Source organism: Toxotes jaculatrix, chromosome 7, assembly GCF_017976425.1.
Source record: "Toxotes jaculatrix isolate fToxJac2 chromosome 7, fToxJac2.pri, whole genome shotgun sequence".
Classification (NCBI taxonomy): Eukaryota; Metazoa; Chordata; class Actinopteri; family Toxotidae; genus Toxotes; species Toxotes jaculatrix.
Window position 1 is genome coordinate 8250776 of NC_054400.1, and position 25465 is coordinate 8276240.

Sequence of the window (25465 nt, forward strand, 5' to 3'; positions counted from 1 at the left end):
AAAATATTCAGGCCCCACAACGAAAGCTAAAGTTTTTTGCTTTTGTAGTTTGCATCCAAACGTTTACATTATTTTTCATAAATCCGCCACAAACAACAATGCATTACGTCCACCTCATTTCCTTCAGAGAGGGTAGGCTAAATAATAGAAACACCTCTATGTATAATTCAATACAGTTTCACAGCACCACAAACTACATCCTCTAAAATTATCATAAAACTGGATCAACACCTCTGTAAAGCAATTTCCATAAAAACTGAATGTTATATACTTCATGTAGGTGGGATTTATTGCAGGACTCTTGTGTTAGACTGCATTAGTTCTGCCTAGGTATGCCCAATAAACTGTCCATTTGTATATACACTGTATATACACCATATACACAAGGCTTTTGTAAATCCCAGTAAATATGACCTTGTAACATCTAATAAAAGTCAGTAATTTGCATCTCAAACGAAAATAGGTGGCAGTCTAACAGGAATATCCCACTAATAATAATATTGTCCAAGGCAACAGCAACAAGAACAGCACTTTCATTCAAACAATACTGAAGCAGAAGCCACTGACATTTTTGAGTCTTGTTTTTTTGTCAAATAAGTATGTAATAATCTACTGTAGCTCTGTTAGCCCTCACTTATATATGGAAATTTATATCTGCATTCACATGCAATCCTAATGGCATTGAAATATTCTATATTCCCCATTTCAGTTTTTCTCTTTGAACAATATTTTCTTTAAGTCAAAACAGAAACAGAGCAGCACATGGGAGCTTCATTATTTAGGTTACAGCCTTTACAGAAAATTAGCTCAATATAAACTAAAATAGTTCAGGTCTCAAAACTAGATTTTGACACTGGGTCCCTCTGTCCCTCTAAGACCAGACTACTGGATGGAGGATGGACAACCTGTCAAAGTTGATATTCTACTTCAAGTGGTACACATTTCTAACAAATCTGCAATTAATCAAATTAAATAAATCTAAACGATATCAATAAATCTGGGCTTTATCGTCTTTTGTGGGGCCCTGGACTGCTGCCCACTTTGCCCAGTTGGTAAGCCAACCTTGGTCCTAAGCAAATTCAATAATCTTTACATTAGAGAAGGAAGGTTGTGGACATGATATTTCATCAAGCTAATCTGTATTTCCTCATTTTTATTAAAAAAGTAATTTATTTTAAAATTAAGCTCATCCATGGATTTCGAGAAAATGACATAAGGCCCCCACTCCTCCTTTACAGGACTGTGTTTTAGTTGTCATTATGTCTAAATAGGGTCGTTTTGTGTTCATCAATGGTTGTTTTGTTTCTCTTTGTAGTTATTTTTCCTCTCTTTGGGATTATTGTGTCTCTTTCTGATCATTTTTGTTTCTTTGTAGTTTTTTTGTGTATGTATGTTACGCCCACTTTTCTTAAGCGGAAGTTGGGACATATTTTTAACCACCGAGTCATTGATCTTGTTGACAGTAGACGATCTTTGGTGGATACCCACACAACATTCGCGCATGTGCGGCGTGACCTCCTAGTGCAGCTGCCTGCGAAGGCTGCGCACCTCGAGCGGACGGTCAGCGGTTCTGACACGACGGTTTCAGGAGCAGTCTAAAACGGTAAACCCTCCGTAAATGGGTTTATCACCACGTCGGCCGTTACTTTTATCGCTTCCGTTTACCTCGACCGATTGTTGTGGATGGATTATAGTATTCACGTCTCACGACAAGCCTTTCAACGCCCAGTCAGCAGCGGCAGCCATAGCTCGGTCCTTGACGCTGGAGGTGAGTGCGCTGCCATTTTCCTGGCTAGCAGCTTTAGCCAGCAGCAGGCTAAGCTAACAGGCTAACGTCTAGGCTAGCGGATGCTTATATCGCAGTTGCCAGCGTGATGCTAATTTGGTACCGGTAAGTGTCAAAGGGTTGTTTTTTTTTTAGATTAGTAATATTTCCACAGTGTTTTACTAGTGGTTTGGGATCATTTGAATATTACATTTGGCAGCCACATGGATACCTAACGGTAGTGGAAAATTACCTAAATCTTGATCTTCTCCCAAGTTTAGCGTTAAGTTACGCCCATTAAATAGTAGCGTTGCTTCTTAAGTTAAACAGGGAGATCTGAGTCACATTTGGGAGTGTGATCCTAGAATTTCCATCATTGATTTTATATATAGTATTACAGCAAATAAAACCGATCCACGGACTCGATGGGTGTTTGTTATGAGTCAGATTAGTAACCAGATTGTTGTTACATAATATTTAACATTCATCATGTGTGAATAACTTACCAAGATCACAATGTTGAACATTTAACATGAATCTGGCTTTTTTAGTTCTTTGAAACTCGTTTACAGTTTATCTTGAACTGTCAGAGTAACAGATCCTTAAACCCCCGAAGAAATGTGGCGTGTTGACATTTAGCTGGATCATGAACCCATATATAAACTAATTGTCATATAAAAATAGCGTATTTGTTAGATTAATCATGAAAGAGTTGATATAATTGTGATCTTAGATGAGATACGTGAATTACCTGTTCCTAGACATGATAAAATATACAGCAAACTAAACGTTTGTACGTTAATAAAATGATCCAATCCAAATGTAGTTTGAGATACTGTGATGAAAAAGGTAAACACCTGTTACTGCTAATATGCTGTAATATTTTGTCATTTATAGCAGAGCACAAGGTGTGTCAAAGCTGGTGGCAGCAGATTCGGGTTTTTATTGTGTTGTGCTTTTTGTATTTTTCCAGTCAGCCTGTAACTGCACCATGAGTGCACTGTAATCAGACACCTGCATGCTCTCTCTCTCTCTCTCTCTCTCTCTCTCTCTCTCTCTCTCTCTCTGACTCCATGACTCCAAGAAGAATTGAATTGAGAGCATCCATACTTGGTTAATCCAAGAGGCTTCTTCAGTTCTGAGAAACAAGTCCAGTTGTCATCATTTCAACTCTTCTTGGACAACCATAACTGAGAGTCTTAACAGATGTCTCTGTCTCCATGTGTGCTTTAACAGAACTCTGTAATCTGCCCCTGCAATGGCGGTCTTTAGTCACCAGGTGCTCTTTGCAGTCACAAGATCAAGGTAAGTTAGCAACACATCACTTGTCCACATAAAACAAGAGCTCTCGCCATGTAAGGCAGGCTGGATCTCACTAAGGTTAATGACATGCATGCAAATTGTTCACTTTATAAAGTTCACTGACAGTAATTACAAGCTGTTGGGTGCAGTCAGTGCCGTGCTGGAGGAGAGTCAAAAGCACAGGCTGTCTCTGTTTACATAGTGTCTGCTGCAGTGAAACCTTTTCAGTGTGTCCCGTGACCTCAGCCACACTCAAGAGGTACATGTACAACCACTGTGGTTTCTACTGATAATGCAAGATTAGAGTACAACATTATTATCCTAGTGAGGCAGCTCAGTTTATTTAAGTGGCAGCTGTCCCCTTTTTTTCCTGACTACACTTTTCATTTGTCATTTTCATGTCATTTTTTTAGTGGGTCACACATACAAGTGAGCAGGTGGCAATAAGGTGCCAAGAAATACGATAAGCCACCAGCAAAGGCAGGGGAGAAAAGAAGGCTGCAATCTAGTAAACATAGATGTAAACAATGGAGAATTTTAAAAGCTTTGTACATGTTTTATGAGAATAGAAATACATTCAACATGTTTGTATATTTTATTTTATTTTAATAGCAGTGACTGTGTGGAGTCCAGGTGGAGGAATTTGATCATAAGTATTCGGAACAGGGTTAAGTGCCGTGTGTTGTAGAAACTGGGGCTGAACATGTTGTTAAAACAATAAATAATGCTGTCCAAGAACAGATGAATGTTTCCTAGAAGCAGCTGAATGGAGGAGCTTAAGAGGTGAATGTGTGGTGTGATGATTCACCAAAATATTTTGGCGTGGAAGAGAATGCAATTTGTTACTGAAAGCCATTGTTATTTAGTTGTTCTTAATTACTATGGGTGTAGCAGTCTTTCAAGTAACCTTTTTGGTTCCTCTGCCAAACTAAAAATAAGTACCAAGAATATTTGTCATATATTTTCATAGAAATTCCTCCCTATTTTTTTCTCTATACTGTTCCTGTCTGTGAAGTAGGGTTTTGTTTTGCTTTACTGACTTGTGAACACTTTACTAATAACAACGTAAGACAGTCATTAACAGAGACATAGGAAGAACATGTTATGTAAGTGCAGATGGGGGTAGTTGTGCCTAAAGCTGAGTAATTTGCAGACAGTGAGGAGCCTGTTTGATAGACAGCCAAAGTTTTGCTTCTTTGTGATTGGTTGATGAGTGTATGGTGGACAAGAAGAACTTTGTCAAAATTTATCGGAACCCAAGTTGACATCTTTAAATATCTTGTTTTGTCCCACTAACAGTCCAAAAACCCACAGATATTCAGTTTCTAATGATTTAAAACAGTAAAAAGCAGTACATCCTCACACTGGAGAGAATGAGAGAAGGTGCAACTAGAGAATGTTTGGTCTTTAGCCTTAAAAAAAAAAATCACTGAAACAGTTTATCGATTATAGATATAATTGACAATTATTGACAGCTTGAGGGTCTATAGATTGGTCACTTTGCGATGTTGCAAAACATGGAAAGCCGTAAGCAAAACCTTTTACTTTTGCTATTAACTGTTGCATTAATTGATAAAATTTTAACACTTTCCCAGAACGGGAACATGGTCTCAGACTTCTGAACCCCTCTGAACACTCTCTTTATTACAGATTCCTTTGCACAATATTATGTAATAACTAACCAGTTTTTCTTGTTGCTGTCAACAGGGGATCCTATTTATTATCCAAGAGGCACAGCTGCTCCTCTCTGTCTCCCAAAGCCTATCTCCACATAGACCCTCCCCGCCATGTCTTGTCACCATTCCCACTCAGGCACTCTCGTTATGGCTACCCCCACTGTTACCGGGGCCACGCCCTCAGCCGTGGGCACAGCTCCGCCCTGCTCGCCCGTTCTCTACACAGCTCAGGTGTTTGGCTCCAGGATATAAAACAAGAGGACTCTAAGGCCTCCCCAGCTGCTGCACAGGATGCTTCTCAAGGCGCTAAAAAGGACTCTGTGGCTGCTGCAGCCCAGTCTCAGCCCCCGTCAGCTCCCACTCAAACGTCCACCACCACCACCACAGCGGCTGCCGTCCCTCCGGTGCAGGAGCGGGCAGTCGCGAAAAAATCTCTGTATCAGAGGATTGTGGATGAGTTGAAGCATTACTACAATGGGTTCCGGTTACTTGGCATCGACATTAAGATTGCAGGCCGGATGGTGTGGAGGCTGCTGCATGGACAAGTGCTCACGCGCAGGGAGAGGAGAAGGGTAAGAGAATTTAAATGTATGTTATGGTATTACTCAGTTTGTCTAATTTTACAGGGTTTATTTTATCTTCGACTGTGAACCCCTGCAGTGTCAGACACTGGGATCCTGACCCAAGCTGTTGTGTTGGATTGCATTAGATTTTACAGGTTTGTCTAATAAAGTGGCCACTGAGTGTAAATGTAACTACTTGGCTTCCTAAAACACAAGTTGCTGTATAATAAGCATGCACTTGTAATAAGCACTTTTAATAAGCATTTTGGATATTTTAACGATTCATTAAAAAATGAACTCATTTACTGCTGATGGAAAATAATTATAATTTGCAGCCTCATAGTTGTGACTTTTACACATATAGCTGACGTATTAGTCCCTTAGTTTGAGAAATCTTACTACAAAAATGTAGATCCTAAATCAGCTTAAATGGCCTTTATTTTCAGTCTCAGCTGTGACACACAAAAAGCTTTTCCATATAAACTCTTGTTTTGAACAAAAAAAATCAACAGACCAACTTTCCACAGATGTTTGGTTTTTTTTTTTACCTGGTCTTGTTTTGTAATATATTGCCCTCAAGCCACAGCAGCATGTCTGCCTGGTTCCTTTTCAATTGTCTGGTTTGTTTTCTGTCATTACAAAAGACTCAACTGCTCTAGAAGTAGTTACCCTCCTCTGTCAGTCTTTTCTTCTGGGTTGTTATCAATAGATGTTTTATGGCTTAACGATTCCTTTGAATGTTTTACTTCTTTAAATGTCAATGAGGAATGTGCACTGTGTATTCCACAGTCACTGCTACATGTAATAACACATGTAAGCAAGAGCAGGTAAGGAGTTGTGTGCTGAAGTGGTTAAACAGACCTTTCTGTAAATTATTGTTCATTTTTAAGCACTGCAACCTTCAGTGTGTCCGTCAGCAGACTACTTTTATGTCAGAAGAAGCTGAAAAAAGGCTTTCACCTAAAAAAACCCCCAAAAAATCAAAGGCTGCATTGTCTCATTGTGGACTGACCTGCAGTGAACAAGACATATCTAGAGTATTTGTTTTTTCACAGTGATATTTAGAGCTCATAGGTCAAACTCCATATGGTGACACTAAGGCTTGACAGCAAATAATTTTTAAACCATACGTAGTATGTTAGCAATTACCCATGTGTGCCATGATCATTTTCTTTTACCCCTAATCCCAGTGTTGTTAAACATTAAGTGTGTAATAAATAAAGCTAAAAGCTCATTTCCATCAAGGGGAAAAGAGTAAAGACAGTAGATCTTCAGGTAAGACAGGTTAAAACACATGCAGTTACTAAACAAACAAACAGGACAGAGATATGCAAACAAACAAAGCAAACACATGAGAACAGACTTATAAATGACTACCCATCAGCCATTTCTTTAACGAAATTTGTTGCTTCAGAGATCCTATATCAGAAAACTGCAGCACTGTATAAAAATGTGTTTTTGCCAGTGGAACTGAAAGGAATAACTTTACTTAAGCTACCTGACCAAAATAGTTAAGACAATCAAAAGTAACCAGGAACTGTATACTTTACAGTTTTGTAAGTGAGACCTAACTAATTTGAACATTTCCTCTTTGCACTGTAGTAGAACCTCATCACACCACTGTAGTAAAACATCATCCAGGTGATTTGTGGTCCCAGCTTCTTTTATATTCTGAGCTCTCTCCTGAACCTGTCTATGCAAATTTCAGATAAGCTTTCTCTCTCCTCAAGTGTGGAGAACACACTGGTAGATCATTGAAAAAAGTATGTTTTGCTGACTCATTGATGTACATGTTTCAGTGTGTCAGCTCAAGCTGTGCACATGCCATGGTAAAATTATATTTGAGCTATTTTAGAAGAGGAATGACAGAGCTTCAGTGCACGTGTAATGGATCTTACAGACTTGGGCCCTTGCAGCGGTGGTGTGGTGTGAATACTGGCCTGTGTGGTTACCTTAGTGTTGTCTGTGTTTACAGCTGATGAGGACCTGTGCTGACCTGTTCCGTCTGGTGCCCTTCATGGTGTTCATCATCGTTCCTTTCATGGAGTTCCTTCTTCCCGTCTTTCTCAAACTCTTCCCAGAGATGTTGCCCTCCACCTTCGAGACAGAGTCCAAAAAGGCATGTGGACATGTACCCCCCCACACACACACCCACCCTGCCGCCTGAATGACCTGCAATGACCTGTGCATTGTGATTATGTAACTTCTCAGATACGGCTGTGGCTGCTGTACTAAGAACCTCTGGCTGTGCAAGCAGCTGACTTTATCTAATCTGGGCAATTTACTTTTGGAGCTGTGGCATAACATACACATGCTCTCCAAATCTGCAGTTCTTTAAAAAGCTTCACAAACACAGGGCCTAATCTTTTAAAAACCAGCTTAATGATTGGTCTGCTGTTTCTGTGATTATAAAAAAACAATAATATGACATTTGTTTCGTTAACTTCAAATCCCCTGCAGAAGAAAAACAGCAGGTTTCTGTACTCGGTCCAGTCAGCCTGTCAAATGTGACGTCGCCTGGATGTACTGGAGCACGGCTGAGTGATTCGCAGATATGCTCTCATGCTCCTGGACAGCACAGAGGTGTCCAGCCCCTGAAAAAAAAAAAAAAAAGCATATTGTGATAATAGATTACAGTACAGTATTAAAAACTTGTATCAAGAATTGTATCAGTTCAGTATCAGTTGAAATAGTTATTATTCATATTTATAAACCGCCCCTCCCAATTTTATGTCGCACATTTCTATTTTTATACTTTACAACTGTTTCAATTTTTTTTACGTCCGCGGCTTTTTTACTTGACTGCTGAACCAACAATTGCATCTTTACCACAATGAGAAGTTTTAGTATGTAGCTATAGAGAATTTTTAATGTAATAAACTGTGTGCTGAAGTGGAGAAACCAGTCAGTTGCGACTGCATTTACTGTATATTAATGCATCACACTGTAGCTGTATGTGAAGTATATTTTTAAAACTAACCTGTGTCCCCTCCCTCCTCTTCATGCAGGAGGAGAAGCAGAAGAAGGGTCTCGCTGCGAAGCTGGAACTGGCCAAGTTTCTACAAGAGACCATCGCTGAGATGGCCCGAAGAAATAAGGCTAAAGCTCTGACAGAGGATGAGACACAGCGCTTCTCCACATATGTTCAGAAGGTAAATTACAGCAAAGCTAACTCTTGACAACTTATGTGTCCAAAAAGTCAGTGAGAGCCCATGCATACATTTCATACAGCTCATTTTGAGTCCACTTGTTTAGACTGGTCCATTTTTCATTAGTGCTGTACTGTTCTTTGGCGATGGTTTCATTTCTTCAGTCAGTGATATCTCTTCGTCCTTGCCAGGTCCGGGGTACAGGTGAGCAGCCCACCACGAAGGATATTGTCCGGTTTTCGAAGCTGTTTGAGGATGAACTGACGCTGGAGCACCTGGAGCGCCCCCAGCTGGTGGCTCTGTGCAAACTGCTGGAGCTGCAGCCCATCGGCACCAACAACTTGCTGCGTTTTCAGCTGATGATGCAACTCAGGACCATCAAATCAGACGATGAGGTGAGAACAGGGACTGTGCCCCTGGTACTTTTGCAGCCAAGGAACTGTCAACAAAATTTTACAGAGGAAGAAATGGACAGTGGTTATGAAACTAGGAAGTGTCACATCATCCCTCAGGCAGACATACAATAGATGCAATTACGTTGGAACTGTTATGAAGCCTTTTCATAACACTTTACATCATTAAACTAACTATTTTCCTGTGATGACTCAAGTCTCTACTAATTGAATTTTATATCATAGTGAAATAAAGAGATATCAGCGGTACTCTGGAGCATCCACAATCTAAAAAGTTTGGTGAAGTTTGACAAATGGTTGGTGGTATTGTACATTATTACGCTTGTGCAACATTTTTTTAAGTTCCCCCTCCTTGTGTCTTTTCAGATGATTGCAGCAGAGGGTGTGGCAGCTATGAGTGTGTCAGAGCTACAGGCAGCGTGTCGTAGTCGTGGGATGAGGTCTCTGGGTCTCACCACTGATCAGCTACGGCTGCAGCTGCAGCAGGTGAGCAAATGATTGACAGTTTTTTTTTGTTTTTTTTTAGCTTTTGCTGCTTGACAGAAACTAAATCCTGGTTTCACAAATGTATGATTCACAAATTCACTGAATAATTAAAAGAATTTTTGGGTGATAGGCAGAGACTGCAATCACAGGCCTGTTTTTTAAGAGAGTATCTGCAAGTCATAAAATGTAAATTGAATGTGGATTCCTAAAAAAAAAAAAAACCCTTAGAGGAAACTGCAATGTCTTAATTTTAGTCTACAAAAGTCTTTCCTGCCAATTTTAGCAAAACATGAATACACATAAAAATCTTTGTTTTTGTGGACATTTGTTCCATCATTTGCTGCAGGCAATAATACAAAATGTTTTCAGTTAAAGAGGCAAACCTCTTATTTTGTGTCACTGATTTAATAAGTGTTCTCCTCCTCCTCCTCTCTCCTAGTGGCTGGATCTGCACCTGAAGGAGAATGTTCCTCCATCACTGCTGCTGCTCTCCAGAGCCATGTACCTGACTGACCTCAAACCAAAATCCCCAGTCATCCCACCTGTTCCCAAACTAGAGGTTCGAGCTTTACAATCTACTTAAAATCTTACACACCACACCACTGCATATTCACTCATGTACAGATTAGAGAAGGTTCTACCGAGATTAACATTTGAGCTGTTAAATAGCTGGTGCGCAGGTCACTGATGTTTCACCGTTTGCTCTGCTGGACACACCATGTTTACTACTTTACAGAAAGTAAAACCTCTGCACATACATCACTCTACACAGTGAAAGTCAAACATCCAAATGAAAAAACAGTAACCTCAACACATTTTTGGGTGGAGGGAGACTTTGTCACTGAACAAGTATTACCCCATGGCAGATATTCTTTTGTTGGATGCAGTCTTCTTATCAGATGTTTGTATTTTTGCAGAAAGCTACCCCAGCGGAGAATACAGGAGCAAACGCAGCCTCAGTCAGTAGTGACACGTTGACAGACCCCGCTCTCATCATCAAAGACAGATCGGTCAGTGCACTTCTGAAACACAGCCACAGAACACACAGCAGCGTGAGATGAACTGCATTGTTGGTTGAGAGGAAACTGGGTCATCATTGCGGTTAAGAATAGATTTCTTCCAAAACTGTAGATCTGAGAAACAACTGGAAAGACAATTTACCGTCACAGATCTTCACTGCATTTGTCTAGTTGGTTAAAACTCATTAGCAGTGTTCTTTACGCACAGCTGAGCATCAGAGCAGCTACACAGTGAGAGGCTGTTCATCTTTGGATAAATACCAGACTTACAAAGCAAATTTGGTGATTTTTGGACAACTGGATTGAGAAAACTCTCCAGATTCAACAGGGAATTAATGCTAACTTGCTTTTTTTTTAGTTCTTGCCCCCCGTTTCCAGTTGGTTAGCAAAGATAGTCATTATACAATCCTCACATCTGAGAAGCTGAAATCAACAAATTTTGGGCCCTTGTGCTTAAAAAATTGACAGGTCTAAAGGGGGGGGCTGTTCAGAAGATCCTGCAGGACAATCCATCTTATTATTTTTTAATCTGTCTTTTAGGTGGAGGAGATCAGAGACAAGGCTCCTGTGGTCTCGGACAAACCTCTGACACCTGCTGAAGTACTTCAGGTGAGCGCCCATTGTTTGCCTGGACCTGTGGCAGCCACAGAAACCAGTGTGGGATTTGCAGCTAGACAGGGCTTCGGTAATCCAGTTAGTTCTTCCTGGCTTTGATCTTTCTCACATGACATTCTAATCTCTCACAGTGGGATACAGCAGCTATTCTAGGGGGGACAGAAAGTGCTTGAATGAGATGGGGAAAGTATAGAGACTGGTTGTAAATCTCTTTAGTTTAGATATATAGAAGAAATAAGTTTGACATATTAACACTCAGGAATACAGAAAGCTACGGGCAGCGTAAAATTTGATCAACAGCACATTAATCTGTGTGAGGCTTTAAAAATAGCTGATAAATATAGACCTGTCCCTGTCACACACGCTTGCAAGTGATTTTGTTGTTCATAAACCCAGCCTGTCATTTAAAGAGACGTACGTGACATCAAAACACATTTTAAAGGCCGTGTGCTGAAGTGTTTAATGTAGCATCTTTCAAACTATTCTCATGGTTTTTGTTTTTTAGTAAAGATGGTCGTCTCTCTCTTTCACTCACTTCTCCTCATTTGTTTGTTTATCTGACAATTGGCTTTTCTTTTGTTAAGACTATTAGGGCAGTGTGTTATATAACTCGTTTAATTGTTATTTACATTACACTAAAGTTTCCATTGTTGACTGACTGTTAAGTACATTTTCAATGGGAAATACGGGACATTGAGGTTAAACTAAGTTCTGTGACCTCTCCCCCAGGCTAAAGCAGCAACAGAGGTGTCCCAGAAGAGCAAGATGAGTGCCAATGGTGTTTAAAGAGGAGCAGGAGCCTCTGGACTGAAGGGGAGATAGACTTAGGCAGACCTGTGCCCTGGGGGGGGTTTAAGGAGCCATTGATGATTTATATTTCAATTATTTGTGAAACTCCTCTGTAAAATTTTCACCTCTTTGGACCAGAGGGAGAGGAAGAAGCATTTCTGGCATTTGATGACATCAGATTGCGCAACTCATCCCAGGAGTCCTGTTCCCTCCTCGTCCCTCACTCTGTTAACATCCAGGAACAGTCTGCTGCCTCTTCTGCTTCGTCTCAGCACGGCTTCTTCGCACCCTCAGCCCTCCGCCGTCACTTTTGTGCACTCCGTTTACTCCAACTCTCCGTTAGATTTCACTGTATTGTCAGCCCATTGATAGTTTGATTTGTTTGACCTAATGTCCTATAAGTGACGCCCAAACCGCCCATGGCTGATCCTGGTCAGCTGTCTGTTTGATGGTGTCTCCTTTCAGTCTAGATGTTCTCTTCCTCCTCCTCCTGTAAATTTGTAAATATCTTGTAAATTTTTGTCCCTGTCTTACTTCGCAGCAGCAGCAGCTTTGTACAGTTTGCTATGCAAAGGCCTAATGTCTCTTGAAAATGTTCAAGTTTTTCTCTTTTAGCAATTTTATTTTGTTTTATTTGCATACCTTTTTAATTTCTGTTCAGGATGAGAGAGAGAAGTTATCCTTTTTTCTGCTGAACTTTTTGGTTCAGTGGCTGTCCCACCTTCATCACGCTGAAGTAGATGCCAGAAGACGGCACATCCCGAACCTGCAACTGAATAAAATGCAAAATGTTCAGTCCAAACGTCATTATCTCACTTCATCAGCAGGTGGAACAGCATATTTGGGACTGGCCCTGCCTCTGAACAGGGTGACACTGTGCAGCTTTTTGCTGCTGTAATTAGCAAATGAAGACTGGTATGCTATTAAGACAGTGGTCACTCCTTAAACCCAGAGGTGACTGTGGTAACGTGCAGTCTGTCACCACTGGTAAACCACTACATGGACAAGCTGTAGAAAAACAAAACAAACAAAATAATACAGATTTTATTTGCATATACAGTGTATGTATTGTGTTTTTAACACTATGATGCTAAGATTTCTTTAAAAGGAGAAAATGCTTTTTGTTACCCGCAAAGATATATTATTAATGTAGGGGAGAAGCTTAAATCCTGAAGCCACAAATGAGATTAATATTATTTTTGGTATTGTGGCACTAAAAGAAGTAAATGTGTAGCATTATGACTGATTTGCCAAACTTTCCTTCTTCATTCAGCTCTCAGAAATACAGTATATTACCCTACAAGTTGGAAGGTTTACCACATAGATGTGTACTTATTAAATACATTTTGTGTGTGTTTTGTAACCCTCTCATCCCCCTTATACTTTTGACATTGTTAGAGTAACAAATCTCATTGCAGCTGGATGAAGGTTTTGGTCTCCACCATCTTTTCTCATTGCTATTTATCCATAGGCACCTGCCAGAGGTGGATGCCATAAAAAAGAGGACATTTTTAAGCAGATTGATTGCTAATTAAGATTTATATTATTGGTTTAACATATGTGCCTAAGGTTAAAGGGCGATTGGGTCCTTGTTTGCATTTTTTTTTTTTAAACCAAGGACAGATTTTCTCTCTAAAGTTTGTTCTTTGGTTTGATCACTCACCTCAATGTGTTAAAAAGCTCCCAGTTGCACCTTTTCTCTTTAGTGGAATGTCTCCCCTTTCCCTTCCTTTGATCGAAGTATCAATCCAAATCCAAATGAATCCTTTCCTTATAGTCCAGTGTTGATGCTGATGGGAAACAATCACATTTTCTATCAAATCTGCACTGGTGGTGTGAAGGAGCTCAAGAAAAGTAAATTTTAAATAAAGAGAATAGTTGCTTTATCGTTTCTGGTTTGTGATCTGCGGTTGTATTTAAAAAAAAAAAATTCCCCCAAAATTCTGAGTGGATGTGAACTGATTTATGTAGCATTTATAGCAGTTTTCTTTAGAAGCGCACACAGTTCTTTTTAAAGAGTAACTTAACACCAGGCTGAAAAGCCTGGGAATTTTTTTTTTTTTAGAGCCCACTCAGGTTGAAAGCTTGAGGTCTGTTTCACCTCTGACCACAGCCACGGTCACTAGGTGCATTTATCATCCAATCTGTATGGACTGACGAGGAAACTGTAACCTTCCTCATATAAAACAAACATAAATGCCATATCTCCATTTGTTACTGTTTTCACCATCTGAGGTTTGAAATTCTTGCTTTATCTGCTCTACATTTGAATGGAAACCTAGCTACTGATGGGTGTGGTTGGTTGTACCTGTAACCACACCTAGCAGTGATGCCACAGGGATCTGAAGTACACCTGGAGCTCAGCAAAAACGTGTTTTTCAGCAGGTGTTAAGTTACTCTTTAAACAATGTGTCACTGACCTGTTGAGGAGGACATGTCATGTTGTTGAGTAGATCTTCCAGAAGGTTTCCTGACTTGGTCTGTTTGATGACTGGACCTGTGTACAGCATGATTGAAAGATTGCACAGCAGTTAAGCAATGGAGATGATGCTGCTCTGTCACTTAGACTGAAACAGATGTAAAAGATGTTCTTGGGCAGGATGAGTTATTCTACATCGTTTGTCCCATCCTATCCTAAACAGCCTTTCTTGTGTCAGCTGTTAGAGCAGTGTTTGTTTCCTTTTCATTCATTAGCATCATATTGTGTGTTAACAATACTTTGCCAGTCTGGAAACTATTAGTATCTACTGCTATCACAGATGGCTTGGTGCATCAGTGCCATCGTGATGTGTACTCTGTCTACACATGTTCCTTTTAGTACAGAGTTGTGCTGCTGCCCGGTTAGTTACTACCCCGCATTAAATGTATGCATCACTTTACCGTGGCAAACGAGTTTTGGGATGGTGAAAAACAAGAATTTACATGATTAAAATCATGAAACCTTTAACGGCCTCCTCTCTCTCTTTGTTGACTATATTTGTGAAATTGTGAGTCCAATTTATTGAGTTCAGTTGTGTAAGAAAATCATCAGTGTATTAGTACAAATAGTAAAACATACTTACATTTAACATTATTACAGTAAGAAGCCACTTTAAACACCACATACAGCTTATTAGTTAGTGTCTGCCTACTGGCTCAGTGATTTTGTTGTCTCATGACCTCATAAGAAAGACAGGTGATCATAAATGCACAGAAATACTCATCACACCTGAATTTTTAAGTGTATGGCCTTTCATGGCCAGCAGGTGGCGCCATATGTGTGCAATAATCCATAGCCAAACCTCAAGCAAAAGTACTGTATTAGATTTCACCACCTAAACACAATACTTTAAACAATGTATTTTGTGTAAACCAAACTTTAATCAAAAATGATCACCTGAGTCCTTGGGTCTCTAAATTAGGCCACATCTAATGATTTGTGAATTCTTGTAACATTATTTTTCACGTCTTCAGATAGAAACACACCCAAGGTAACAGTTTAAATAAGTTTACATATGTATATATAAAACACCAGATGACATGTAATGTTGCTTTACCAGGTAACACAAGATTCGTTGAGATGTTTCATTTTATTTTTGAATATATTTGAATAAGTTTGTCTTGCATTGTATTTGAATGGAGATGTAATTTTTCCATTCTTAAGTGAGGGCTAACAGAGCTATAGCAACTTTTAAAAAACGTATTCAGTAAAAAAAAAAAAGGGGTGGTGGCTCACCTGGTTCAGCGCATACAATTAAGGCTTCAGTTATGGATTCCTTCCTTCAGCCAGCTGGATTGGAATCTTGCCCAGGCCCTTTTCTGCATGTCACCCCCTCCCGTCCTGTCTTTCTCTAGTGGCTGTGAAATAAAGGAAAAATATCTTAAGAAATAATTTGAGAAAAAAAAACTTATTTGATGTTACAAGGTCATATTTACGGGGATCTACACAAGCCTTGTATATTTTTTACCTACAGAAGATTTATCAGAAATTATTACAAAGCTTTGATGCAAACAATAAAAGAGAAAACTTCAGTTTTTCTTATGGGGCCACATTTTTTTTTTGTTGGAATACTGAATTTTTTACTCCACATTTATCTGAGTTTCTTTTGAGATTAAAATCTTAAATACTAAAAATCTGATCAATTTATAAACTACGATACCTTCATAAATATTAAAGTGCCAGACTGTATATAAAATAGCACTACCATGACCATCACTATTTGGTACCACTTATATATTAATACATCAATGGCAATAATACAGTTTTGCACCATGAGTACTTTTGATACTTTCTAATACTTCTGTACTTGAGTATTTTTTATAGTGTGGTGGTTCTACTTTTTCTTAAGTAAATGATTGAAAACTTGTTGCACCACTGGCTTAAAAATGGTTTACTAGCTGAAGGGGGAGGAGGGGGAGGGGCTCATACAAAATGTTTGGGAACCACATGATCTACAGAAAGAAACAGCAGTGATCTGCACTCACTCACGGCACAAGGTCAGTAATATGTACAGCCAAGTGTTTATGACTATCTTTTGATAAGATTCATGTCTTGTATGTATTTTCTTTTTCCACAGAAGGCATTACATGAAAATATGTCCACAGTGTGTAACCGACCCATCATTAAAACCCCCAGTGGGTTTTATGAATGTGACTTTCTTTCTTGTAATGGATGTCAGGTGACATACCAGCATTGTGTACGTGTAGCATTTCTTTAGGTGGTCACTGGTGCTTTAAAAAATAGTACAAACAACATTTCTCACAAAATAGAGTAACATTTGGTCGCCTGCAACAAGCTTAAGTCTGAAGGGTCTGTGCTATTTTAAGCCTAGCAGCTATTTTGGACACACAGCTTCATGTTGAACCCATGGGGTAAAACAGGTGGTGCAAAAACATATCCATCCATCCATTTTCTATACCGCTTGATCCGTCGTGGTCGTGGGGGAAGCTGGAGCCTAGCAAAAACATATCAAAGCTGTACAGTAAATGTATGTCAACACAATGATTTAGTAAAATATATTTGAACTGTATATTGTCTTTCAATCACTTCTTAAGCAAATAATGTCGAACATTTACTGGTTTTACCTTCTGAAATGTGAGAATTTGTTGTTGTTCCTTGTCATTTTTGATAGCTTGTGAAGTCTATCAAAAAATTACAATCTTTGACTTTTAAGCTGTCAAGGCTTTCGCAGACTAAACGAATCATAAAGAAAAATTACTTGGTTGCAGCCCTAAAGTATATCACCTCCAAAAATTAATTGCTCAGACTTTTCCAGCCTGCCCAGCAAAAGAAAACCGGTAATACCTGTGTCTTGTCTGGAACTAAGTTGAGTTGTGGTTATGCATTCTAATTGAATTTATACCAGTTAGTGGACAAGGTGTGTGTTTGTTTTACTCATATTTTCACTTCCTCTTGTTCTCTTTATGTGTCTTTCACTGACTCCTTTCTGCAGTGCAAAGATGAAGCCGACTGTGATAGCGGTGTTGTGTCTGTCCCTTCTTTTGAACATTAATTTTTCGCTGGCCAAGAAAAGAATAGGACTCTTTAAGAAGACCCCGAAAATAAAAACAAATCTGGACACCAAGTCTAAGAGTACGCAACAGTTCAACCAAGGAGGCCACCCTCAGCAACCAGGCAGTGCTGGGGGTTACTCTAACCCAGGAGGCTACCCTCAGCAACCAGGCAGTGCTGGGGGTTACTCTAACCCAGGAGGCTACCCTCAGCAACCAGGCAGTGCTGGGGGTTACTCTAACCAAGGAGGTTACCCCCAGCAACCAGGCAGAGCTGGGGGTTACTTTAACCAAGGTGGTTACCCCCAGCAACCAGGTAGTGCTGGGGGTTACTTTAACCAAGGAGGCTACCCTCAGCATCCAGGCAGAGCTGGTGGTTACTCTAACCAAGGAGGGTACCCCCAGCAGCCAAGCTACCCAGCAGGGGGCTATCCAGCTGGTGGATACCCAGCACAGGGGTACCAATATGGAGGAGGTTATGGTAGTTATGGGGGTTATGGAGGTTATCCAGGTGGATATGTGAACTACAACCCAAACAACAAAATCCTGAGCCCTCACTATGGTGGCAGCTTTGGTTATGGAGGCTATGGAGCAAGGGGCGGCTCCCCCTTTTCCCAGTCGGTTCAGGAAATGGGTGTGTATCCCCAAGATAAATCCAGAGGGTTTGGGCGCAGTGCAGTAATGGCAGCAGCTGGAGGGGCTGTGGCAGGAATGGCCCTGGGCTACGGACTTGGAAGGTTCCCTCGTCCCCACTTCCACTTCCACAGCCCTCAGGAGGAGTACTACTACAACCACTACATGTATAGGAAATATGGTGTCAAGTCTTCTGATGAAAATGACTATGGCAGAGACTACGTGTACAGCCAACCCCTCAAGAACTATGACAATTACATGGATGAGTGCATGAAGAGAACAGACCTCCTGCCTGCAGAGAATCGAAATCCTCAAAACAAACCAGCTGCCACCACCACAGCTACAACCACCACAACTACTTCTACAGCTACCACATCTACTCCTGCCCCGGAAATGGGCATTGGCACCAACACAACAAAGACTAACAGCACTTCACCAGAAAACTCCTCGACCTCTGCACCTTCAACTCCCCACTCTGTAAATGAGTCAAAAGCCAACCCTGAGCCTCCAGCTTCACAGGCTGTCAGAACTGATGCTACTGATGATGATGATACAGTCAGCATTGTGGAGATCGGCTACCCAGCACTGATCAGACAGCTGAAGGTCAAGAGATGTATGGAGCTGTACATGGTTTACTCTGAAAGGTACTTGAAGAAGAAGACAGAGCCCAGAACCAGCAATGGTGTGGAGAGACTGGACATGGGCTTACAAGGACTTTTAGCTGCGGTCATCAGTACAATACTGATGCTATTGAACAGCAATATGCTAATGCTGCTGCACTGAGGCTTTCATTCGCAGGGAAGGTGACAGAGAAACAAAATCAGAGGTGTATAATAAAGAATGTTTTAAAGAAATCAAGTGATAAAGCAACGTGGCTCAAGGGATGAAAGTGTCAGTCAGTTGGTCCACCACTTTGGTTAAGACTAAAATGATCTTGACAGCTACTGGATGGATTGCCATAAAATGTACAGACATTTGTGAAACACAGAGGACAAATCAGGTCACAACAAACTGTAATAACTTTGGCGGGGCCCTGACTTTTTTCATCTAATACCATCATTAGGTCAGTTTTTTTGGTCCAGTACTTTGCTTTATGATCAAATGCCTGCAAAACTAATGACACCCTTATCATCCTCAGCTAGACTTTGTGCTAATTAGCAGTCTAACATGCTAAGTTAAGATAGTGAACATGGTGAGCATGTTAGTATACTGATTAACATTTAGCTGCAGACACCACTGTGCCTATGTACAACCTCACATAACTGTGAGCACAGCTGTAAACCAAACCAACTGATCAGTGTCAGTGTTTGAGGGGATTAGTTTGGCTCCTAGAGATGGACGCAACCCTGTTATTGGGGTTATCTGTGTAAAAGACAGCTTTGCTGTAATGGAGGTATGATTTAAGTATAATATAGCAGGATTACTTGTATGAATTCAAGGAGTGCTGATGTTAAAGGACTGATTCAAGGGCGACTCAAAGAGGAATAGAGTGGATATTATATTAAGTAAAAATAATATACGGAATATTTTAATACTAATGAAGAGGTTTTACGTTGTGAGCATACTGAGAGAGTATTTGTGACTGATTATATTTTCACCATGTTCTGAACATAACTGAACATTTAGGTTGGTTATGATCTCTATGCACACTGTTGTGAACAGTCCTCAATTTACTTACACTAGAATCAATGCAAAGCAAAAAAACTACTGTCATAGATACACAATAATGATGTGTGATCTGCAAGCTTGTTTCCTTCAGTTAAAAGCTGCACTGCTGTCCAGCTCATTATTTCCACTTTACCAGATTTATCATGATTAAAATCATTAAAACCTTAAAAGTTGTTTCCTATCTTTCTCTGTGAATAACACCTGCAAAATGGAACCAAAATCTAATTAATATAGTTCTGCAAAAATATTTAGACTGTCTTGTGTTGGTGATATGAATAGCAAAACAATTATTCATATGATGAATAAATGCAACACTATTTGTGTAAAGAAGCCACCATAACCACTGCATACAGAAAAGTTCATTAGTTAGTGGCTTCTTTCAGAGGATTTATTAACTGAATTAAGCGAGTTTTTACAGTCATGTATGTTGTTTTTTTTTTTTTTTTTTTTTTTACATTTTATTGAAAATCTAGCTCCTGTTAATTTTAAATGTAACTTTTTCTCAGATTAATCTGAATCATGATAATACCTGTTTCAAATCTCAGAATAAAATCATGATACAAGTCCGTTTCAGGCAAGTTATAACAGCATTTACATATTAATTTAAATAAACTTTCTGCAGTCAGGCTTTTTACGTGTGTGCACATTAAAGACAAAAAAATATCCCGACCAAAGGCAAAACCAAACCTACACCCTTTGCATTTTGCTGACAGTACGTCTGCTCTTTTACTTAAGTACATTCAAATGTATTTGTAAATGCAGGACTTCCATTTACAAACAGTGTTCTTACACTGTTGTACTGGTATTTTCCATAGACTGTATAAGACAGTATTTTCGATTGAGTGAAAACTCCTTCCACTACTTGTGATTTTCCACATGGGCCCGACCTCGTCACGTGGTGTGGAGATGCTGGGAAGTGTGACGTGAAAAGCCCCCGCCCCCATCTTCTGTTTCTAGGCGACCCACATCCCTCGCTCGCCGTTACGTCATATGGAACGCACCAGGGTTTTAATGGTCGCGACGTTCACATCAACGCCGAAGTGAGAAGGTAGGCTACGCCCCGGGAAGCCGAACGAAGCTCAGTTAAACCGATAATAACAACCAAACAGTCACCAGTCAAGGTAAGGCTGGTCCTTTATTTCAATTAAGTACATCCTTTCTCAGTTTTAATGCCGATTTAGGCCATTGTTTTTACCTAACGCTACCCTCTCTGTCTGTACCCGTAGCTCAGCACTCACCTTACGGTGTGTAAACAGATCTGTTGGGCCGTGGCAGCGGGCAGGCCACGTCTAAGTGAGTGCACTGTCAATACAAAGGTCAGTAATGGCCCATTGTTTATCTACAGTATGCATTTCTAAATATCCAGTTAATGGGTTGCTTTGTTCGGAGCTCGAAATATTTCGAAATCTCTATAAGTCTTTGAATTGTGCACTCACTTCCACACCTGATCTGTTTATGTTTTGAGAGCTTTGATGTCAATTAAAAAGAAAAACGCTTTCGTTATCTCATTACTATGACCTCTGTGATCTTCATAATTATTACCTAACAGTTCATAATATGCTTATTGCACAAGGACGAGATATGGATTTTGTGCTCATCAATACAGTTGTGTAGATGATGCGGATGATGTTGGTGGGTTTCTGAATAGGCATACAGATTTCGGTATTTTGATTGATAAATATGCAGTTAAGAAGAGATATCTGGTTAAGTCATGTCTTTTATCAAAACAAGCTTACACGTAACAGCTTATAAAATAAGAGGCTTCATCAACATTTAGAAATGAGCTATAGCATCTTTTGATTGTGTTTCTTTGGAAATAGCTTTGGTTTTAACTTGTACCACAGGCTGACAAGACACACTGAAAATGCCAGAGCCATTTATAAACTTTATGCTTCCATCTGTAACAGTGAAACTGAAGCGTATAACTCAATCTCACTCACTACTTTTTATTGCTAAAAGCAGCTAATGTACTTTCATGCAAGGGAGAGAAATATATCATGATTTATGAGGTGAATTCATTATTCATAGTCTGCTTCTGAATATATCTAATTACCACCAAATAATGTGCCATGAGGCACTTTGTTTTTAGTTAATTACATAATTACATGAATTTGTTTTAAAAAACAAGTTTAATGTATACTACAATAGTATAAAATAGACTATGAGAAAATCTGCTGCCTAGTAATCACATGTAATTTCATTTAATACTTAAAATATTGACATACAGGTTGTTCCTTTATGTCATATGTCGTTACAGTAGTCACAGACATCAATATCTGCCTTAAATGAAGGAATATAAGTTAATTAGATCATGTCCAGGGTGGGCTACACCAATAAAATCTAGAGCTGTAATGATTACTCGAGTGACTGATAAGTCCAATGTCAGAAAATTCATTTTCAGTGGCATCTATTGTGATAATTGAATAATAATTTCAGTCATATTTCAAGAACAAATGCCAAACATTCTCTGGTCTCTGCTTCTGAAATGTAAGGAGTTGCAGTTTGTCTTCTTCATATGATACTGAACTAAATATCTTTAGGTTTTGGACTGATGGTTTGGATAAAACAATGACTTTTAAGTTTATAATGGGCATTTCTCACTAGGAAAAATAATCATCTGACAAATCAACGAAAATCAATGAAAATAATAATTACTGTAATTATTATTACAACAGACCAATTTTAGATACTTGTAGTATATACTTGTAATATAGATATAACTGCAACATTGCCCACAAGTACAGTATACAGTACATAATGTTAGTCACAAAGTAGTGGAAAGAGTTACCATCTGGCTTTCTGCAGTGACATTGCAATGACATCAGGGGTGCACTGTGCTATTTCAAGCCAATCTGGCAGCCCATTTTGAAACCACAGCTCTGTGTTGAAATCATGGGGTGAACCAGGTGGGCGAGGCTGCAAGGTGCAAAAACATATTTAAGATGTCACCAAAAATGTAGTGAATATGATTTAATGGTACATTGCTTTACAGTTAACAGAAGACATGGCTAACACAATACAGTTCGTTAGGCAAAATAATCATGAAGACTTTTAAAGGGTAAAATTATAAAATATACTAAGTATTATTATTACACATGTTCCTCACCCTTTTTTCTATTTCCTAATTTTCCTCATCTCTCCCTGACTCTCCCTACAGGACGAAGATGAAGCTGAATTCATTATCTGTGCTGTGCCTGTCACTTCTTTTGTTTCACACTCGCTCTTCACTGGCTAAGAAAGGTGGTGGTTTTGGGAAAGGCTTCAGCTCAAAGAAGATCCCTACATCAAACCGAGGCAGCACCCACACTAACACAAATACGGGCCGCAAAACTAATCAGGGCTCCAGCTCCAAGGGTGGATACCCCAAACAGCCTGGACAGAGTAATCAAGGAGGCTACCCTCCGCAGTCAGGCAGACCGGGGTATCCAGGCGGTTACCCCCGACAGGGTGGAGGGTACCATAACCAGTATTCAGCACGGGGCTCCCCATTTGGAGGAGGTTATGGAAGTTATGGGGGTTATCCAGGTGGATATATCAACCACAACCCAAACAACAAAGTCCTGAGCCCTCACTATGGTGGCAGCTTTGGTTATGGGGGGTACGGAGTTAGGGGCGGCTCCCCTTTTTCCCAGTCGGTTCAGTCAATGGGTATGTATCCCCAAGATAAATCCAGAGGGTTTGGGCGCAGTGCAGTAATGGCAGCAGCTGGAGGAGCTGTGGCAGGAATGGCCCTGGGCTATGGGCTTGGAAGGTTCCCTCGTCCCCACTTCCACTTCCACAGCCCCCAGGAGGAGTACTACTACAACCACTACATGTATAGGAAATATGGTGTCAAGTCTACTGATAGCAATGACTACAGCAGAGACTACGTGTACAGCCAACCCCCCAAGACCTATGACAGTTACATGGATGCGTGCATGAAGAGAACAGACCTCCTGCCTGCAGAGAATCGAAATCCTCAAAACAAACCCGCCACCACAGCTACTGTTGTCACCTCAGTTCGTGACACTGGCACAGGCAGCAACTCAGCTGAGACCAACAGTATTCCAGCAGAAAACTCCTTAACCTCTGCAGCTTCAACTCCCCGCTCTCTAAATCAGCCTGAAGCCAACCCTGTGCCTCCAGCTTCACAGGCTGTCAGTGATGCTGAAGATGACGATACAGTCAGCATTGTGGAGATCGGCTACCCTGCACTGATCGAGCAGCTGAAGGCCAGGAGATGTTTGGAGCTGTACATAGTTGACTCCGAAATGTACTTGAAGAAAGTGACAGGCAGGGGGCAGGGACTGGAGATGGGCTTGCAAGGGTTTTTAGCAGTGGTCACCAGTATGATACTGATGCTACTGAACAGCAACATGCTAATGTTTCTGCACTGAGGCCTTCATCAGCAGGAAAGTGATGGAGAACATGTTAAAGAAATAATACAGATAGGAAGTGATTATGGTAGGAGGAACCTCTCACAGTACGTTTTTAGGTTTGTATGTTTGAAATATGTGTTCAAGAAAAAGAAGGGAAAAGCTAGACTTGAGAGCCACAGTGCTGCAACATTAACTGTACTCTGATAATGAAAGATTGTGATGGTGGTGAGAAATTTAATTTAACATGTTCTCTAGCCATAGAAATGGTGACTCATCTTTCTGTTTTTGTAATATGTGTTTCAGAAAACAGTGCTTTTTAAGAATTATATATCTGTTCAAGGAAACTCGCCAGGGTCTTTGAGGTTTTTTGTCTCAGAGGAAAAAGCATCTGCGAGTTTGCACCTGTGGGGCTGGTAGAGGCTTTACCCTGGTGATCTATTTAAATAAATAAATGCTTTGCAATAACGGAGATCAGCTTTAAATATATGATTTCATTAGCTCTGGACATATTTGTGTTCGAGGACCGATTCAAAGGCAGAGTTGGATAGCAGTGAATGTGTTGAATATTCAGTTAGTCTAATATTACTTATAATACAAATATCAGTTCTTTGGACTGAGAGGTTTTACACTGTAAGCATGACTGAATAATAGATTATGTCTACTGATGTCTTCGTTGCTTCAAACATAGGTGGACTTTTATCAAATAAGGGTCATTGAACCACAGAAACTAAGACCAAAAAGACTTATTATTATTAACAGACCTTCTAAACAGACACAGTCGTATGCATACTATTATCTTAATACTCATACAATTACTTACTTTGGACTCAATGCAAGCAAAAAGCTCTTTTACTGAATATATTTATGATTTATTTCCATGTGTACTGTCCTTGCCATGTAAAGTATGTTGTGTATTTTCTCATGTTTTTTAAAATATATTTACAGTTGCCTCTCTTCTCTTGTCTAGCCAGTGTTTTGCCTCTCTCTCCTGTCTCCGGGGTAGCTTGTGATTGCAAAAGTGCTCTTAAAGTGTAAGACTGCTGATTTACTCATTCTAATCTGAATTTATATCTAAGAGCTACTGAGTTATCTTGCATTATCTGCTGAATTTATGCTAACCAAGCTTGGATATCAAGATATGTGCATAAGATTTGTACAATAATATTTTTACTCTTGGAAGCTGATGACTTTAAAAAAAAAAACAATTTAAAGGTACTGCCTGGAGTTTTAATTCCAAACAAATAGTTTATATTACACACAATCATTATTCAAGACCCAGTTTTTACATGAACATGTTGGATAATTTGTAACTACCTACAGTACATATCCAAATTACTAGTTCTGTCCTTCTCTCACAGCCTTCTGTGATTCCCATTGCACTTGAAATATATCTCTAACCTACAATTACGACAGATACTTTTTATAGTTTGACAGCAGAACAATCCCTGACCACAAGTGGTTTAAAAGAACTCCTATGTACCTTTAATGTGTTGTCATACGTAGCTTATGTAATCTTGTATCTGGCTTTGAATGTATTCA

At 39.8% G+C, this 25465-nt stretch overlaps 3 protein-coding genes across 6 annotated transcripts; all 3 read left to right on the plus strand.

Annotated features, from left to right (window-relative positions):
• The first annotated feature begins 1532 nt into the window (after nt 1-1532).
• letm2 (leucine zipper-EF-hand containing transmembrane protein 2) lies at nt 1533-13760 on the plus strand. The gene is made up of 11 exons (XM_041042376.1): nt 1533-1768; nt 3002-3070; nt 4775-5315; nt 7282-7425; nt 8315-8458; nt 8647-8850; nt 9235-9354; nt 9794-9913; nt 10272-10364; nt 10914-10982; nt 11718-13760. The coding sequence occupies exons 2-11, from the start codon at nt 3024-3026 to the stop codon at nt 11772-11774; spliced, it is 1539 nt and encodes a 512-aa protein (XP_040898310.1). The 5' UTR covers nt 1533-1768; nt 3002-3023; the 3' UTR covers nt 11775-13760.
• A 2437-nt stretch (nt 13761-16197) lies between these two features.
• prnpb (prion protein b) lies at nt 16198-19596 on the plus strand. 2 transcript variants are annotated; one of them, XM_041043284.1, is made up of 3 exons: nt 16198-16253; nt 17210-17373; nt 17422-19596. In XM_041043284.1, the coding sequence occupies exons 2-3, from the start codon at nt 17217-17219 to the stop codon at nt 18681-18683; spliced, it is 1419 nt and encodes a 472-aa protein (XP_040899218.1). In that variant the 5' UTR covers nt 16198-16253; nt 17210-17216; the 3' UTR covers nt 18684-19596. The 2 variants fall into 2 exon arrangements, with proteins under 2 accessions (XP_040899218.1, XP_040899217.1); XM_041043283.1 differs by having other exon boundaries at nt 17210-19596.
• Nucleotides 19597-20557: 961 nt separating this feature from the next.
• On the plus strand, nt 20558-25151 carry LOC121185257. Of its 3 annotated transcripts, none has more exons than XM_041043330.1 (3): nt 20558-20689; nt 20795-20884; nt 22726-25151. In XM_041043330.1, the coding sequence occupies exon 3, from the start codon at nt 22733-22735 to the stop codon at nt 23942-23944; it is 1212 nt and encodes a 403-aa protein (XP_040899264.1). In that variant the 5' UTR covers nt 20558-20689; nt 20795-20884; nt 22726-22732; the 3' UTR covers nt 23945-25151. The 3 variants fall into 3 exon arrangements, with proteins under 3 accessions (XP_040899264.1, XP_040899265.1, XP_040899266.1); XM_041043331.1 differs by having other exon boundaries at nt 20795-20861; XM_041043332.1 differs by lacking the exon at nt 20795-20884 and having other exon boundaries at nt 20567-20689.
• The last annotated feature ends 314 nt before the right edge of the window (nt 25152-25465 follow it).

Coding starts and splice junctions, on each gene's coding strand:
- prnpb (XM_041043283.1), top strand. CDS start 17,217: ATGAAGCCGACTGTGATAGCGGTGTTGTGTCTGTCCCTTCTTTTGAAC.
- LOC121185257 (XM_041043330.1), top strand. CDS start 22,733: ATGAAGCTGAATTCATTATCTGTGCTGTGCCTGTCACTTCTTTTGTTT.
- letm2 (XM_041042376.1), top strand. CDS start 3,024: ATGGCGGTCTTTAGTCACCAGGTGCTCTTTGCAGTCACAAGATCAAG. Junction 7,426..8,314: donor TCGAGACAGAGTCCAAAAAG/GCATGTGGACAT, acceptor CTCTTCATGCAG/GAGGAGAAGCAGAAGAAGGG. Junction 10,365..10,913: donor TCATCATCAAAGACAGATCG/GTCAGTGCACTT, acceptor TCTGTCTTTTAG/GTGGAGGAGATCAGAGACAA.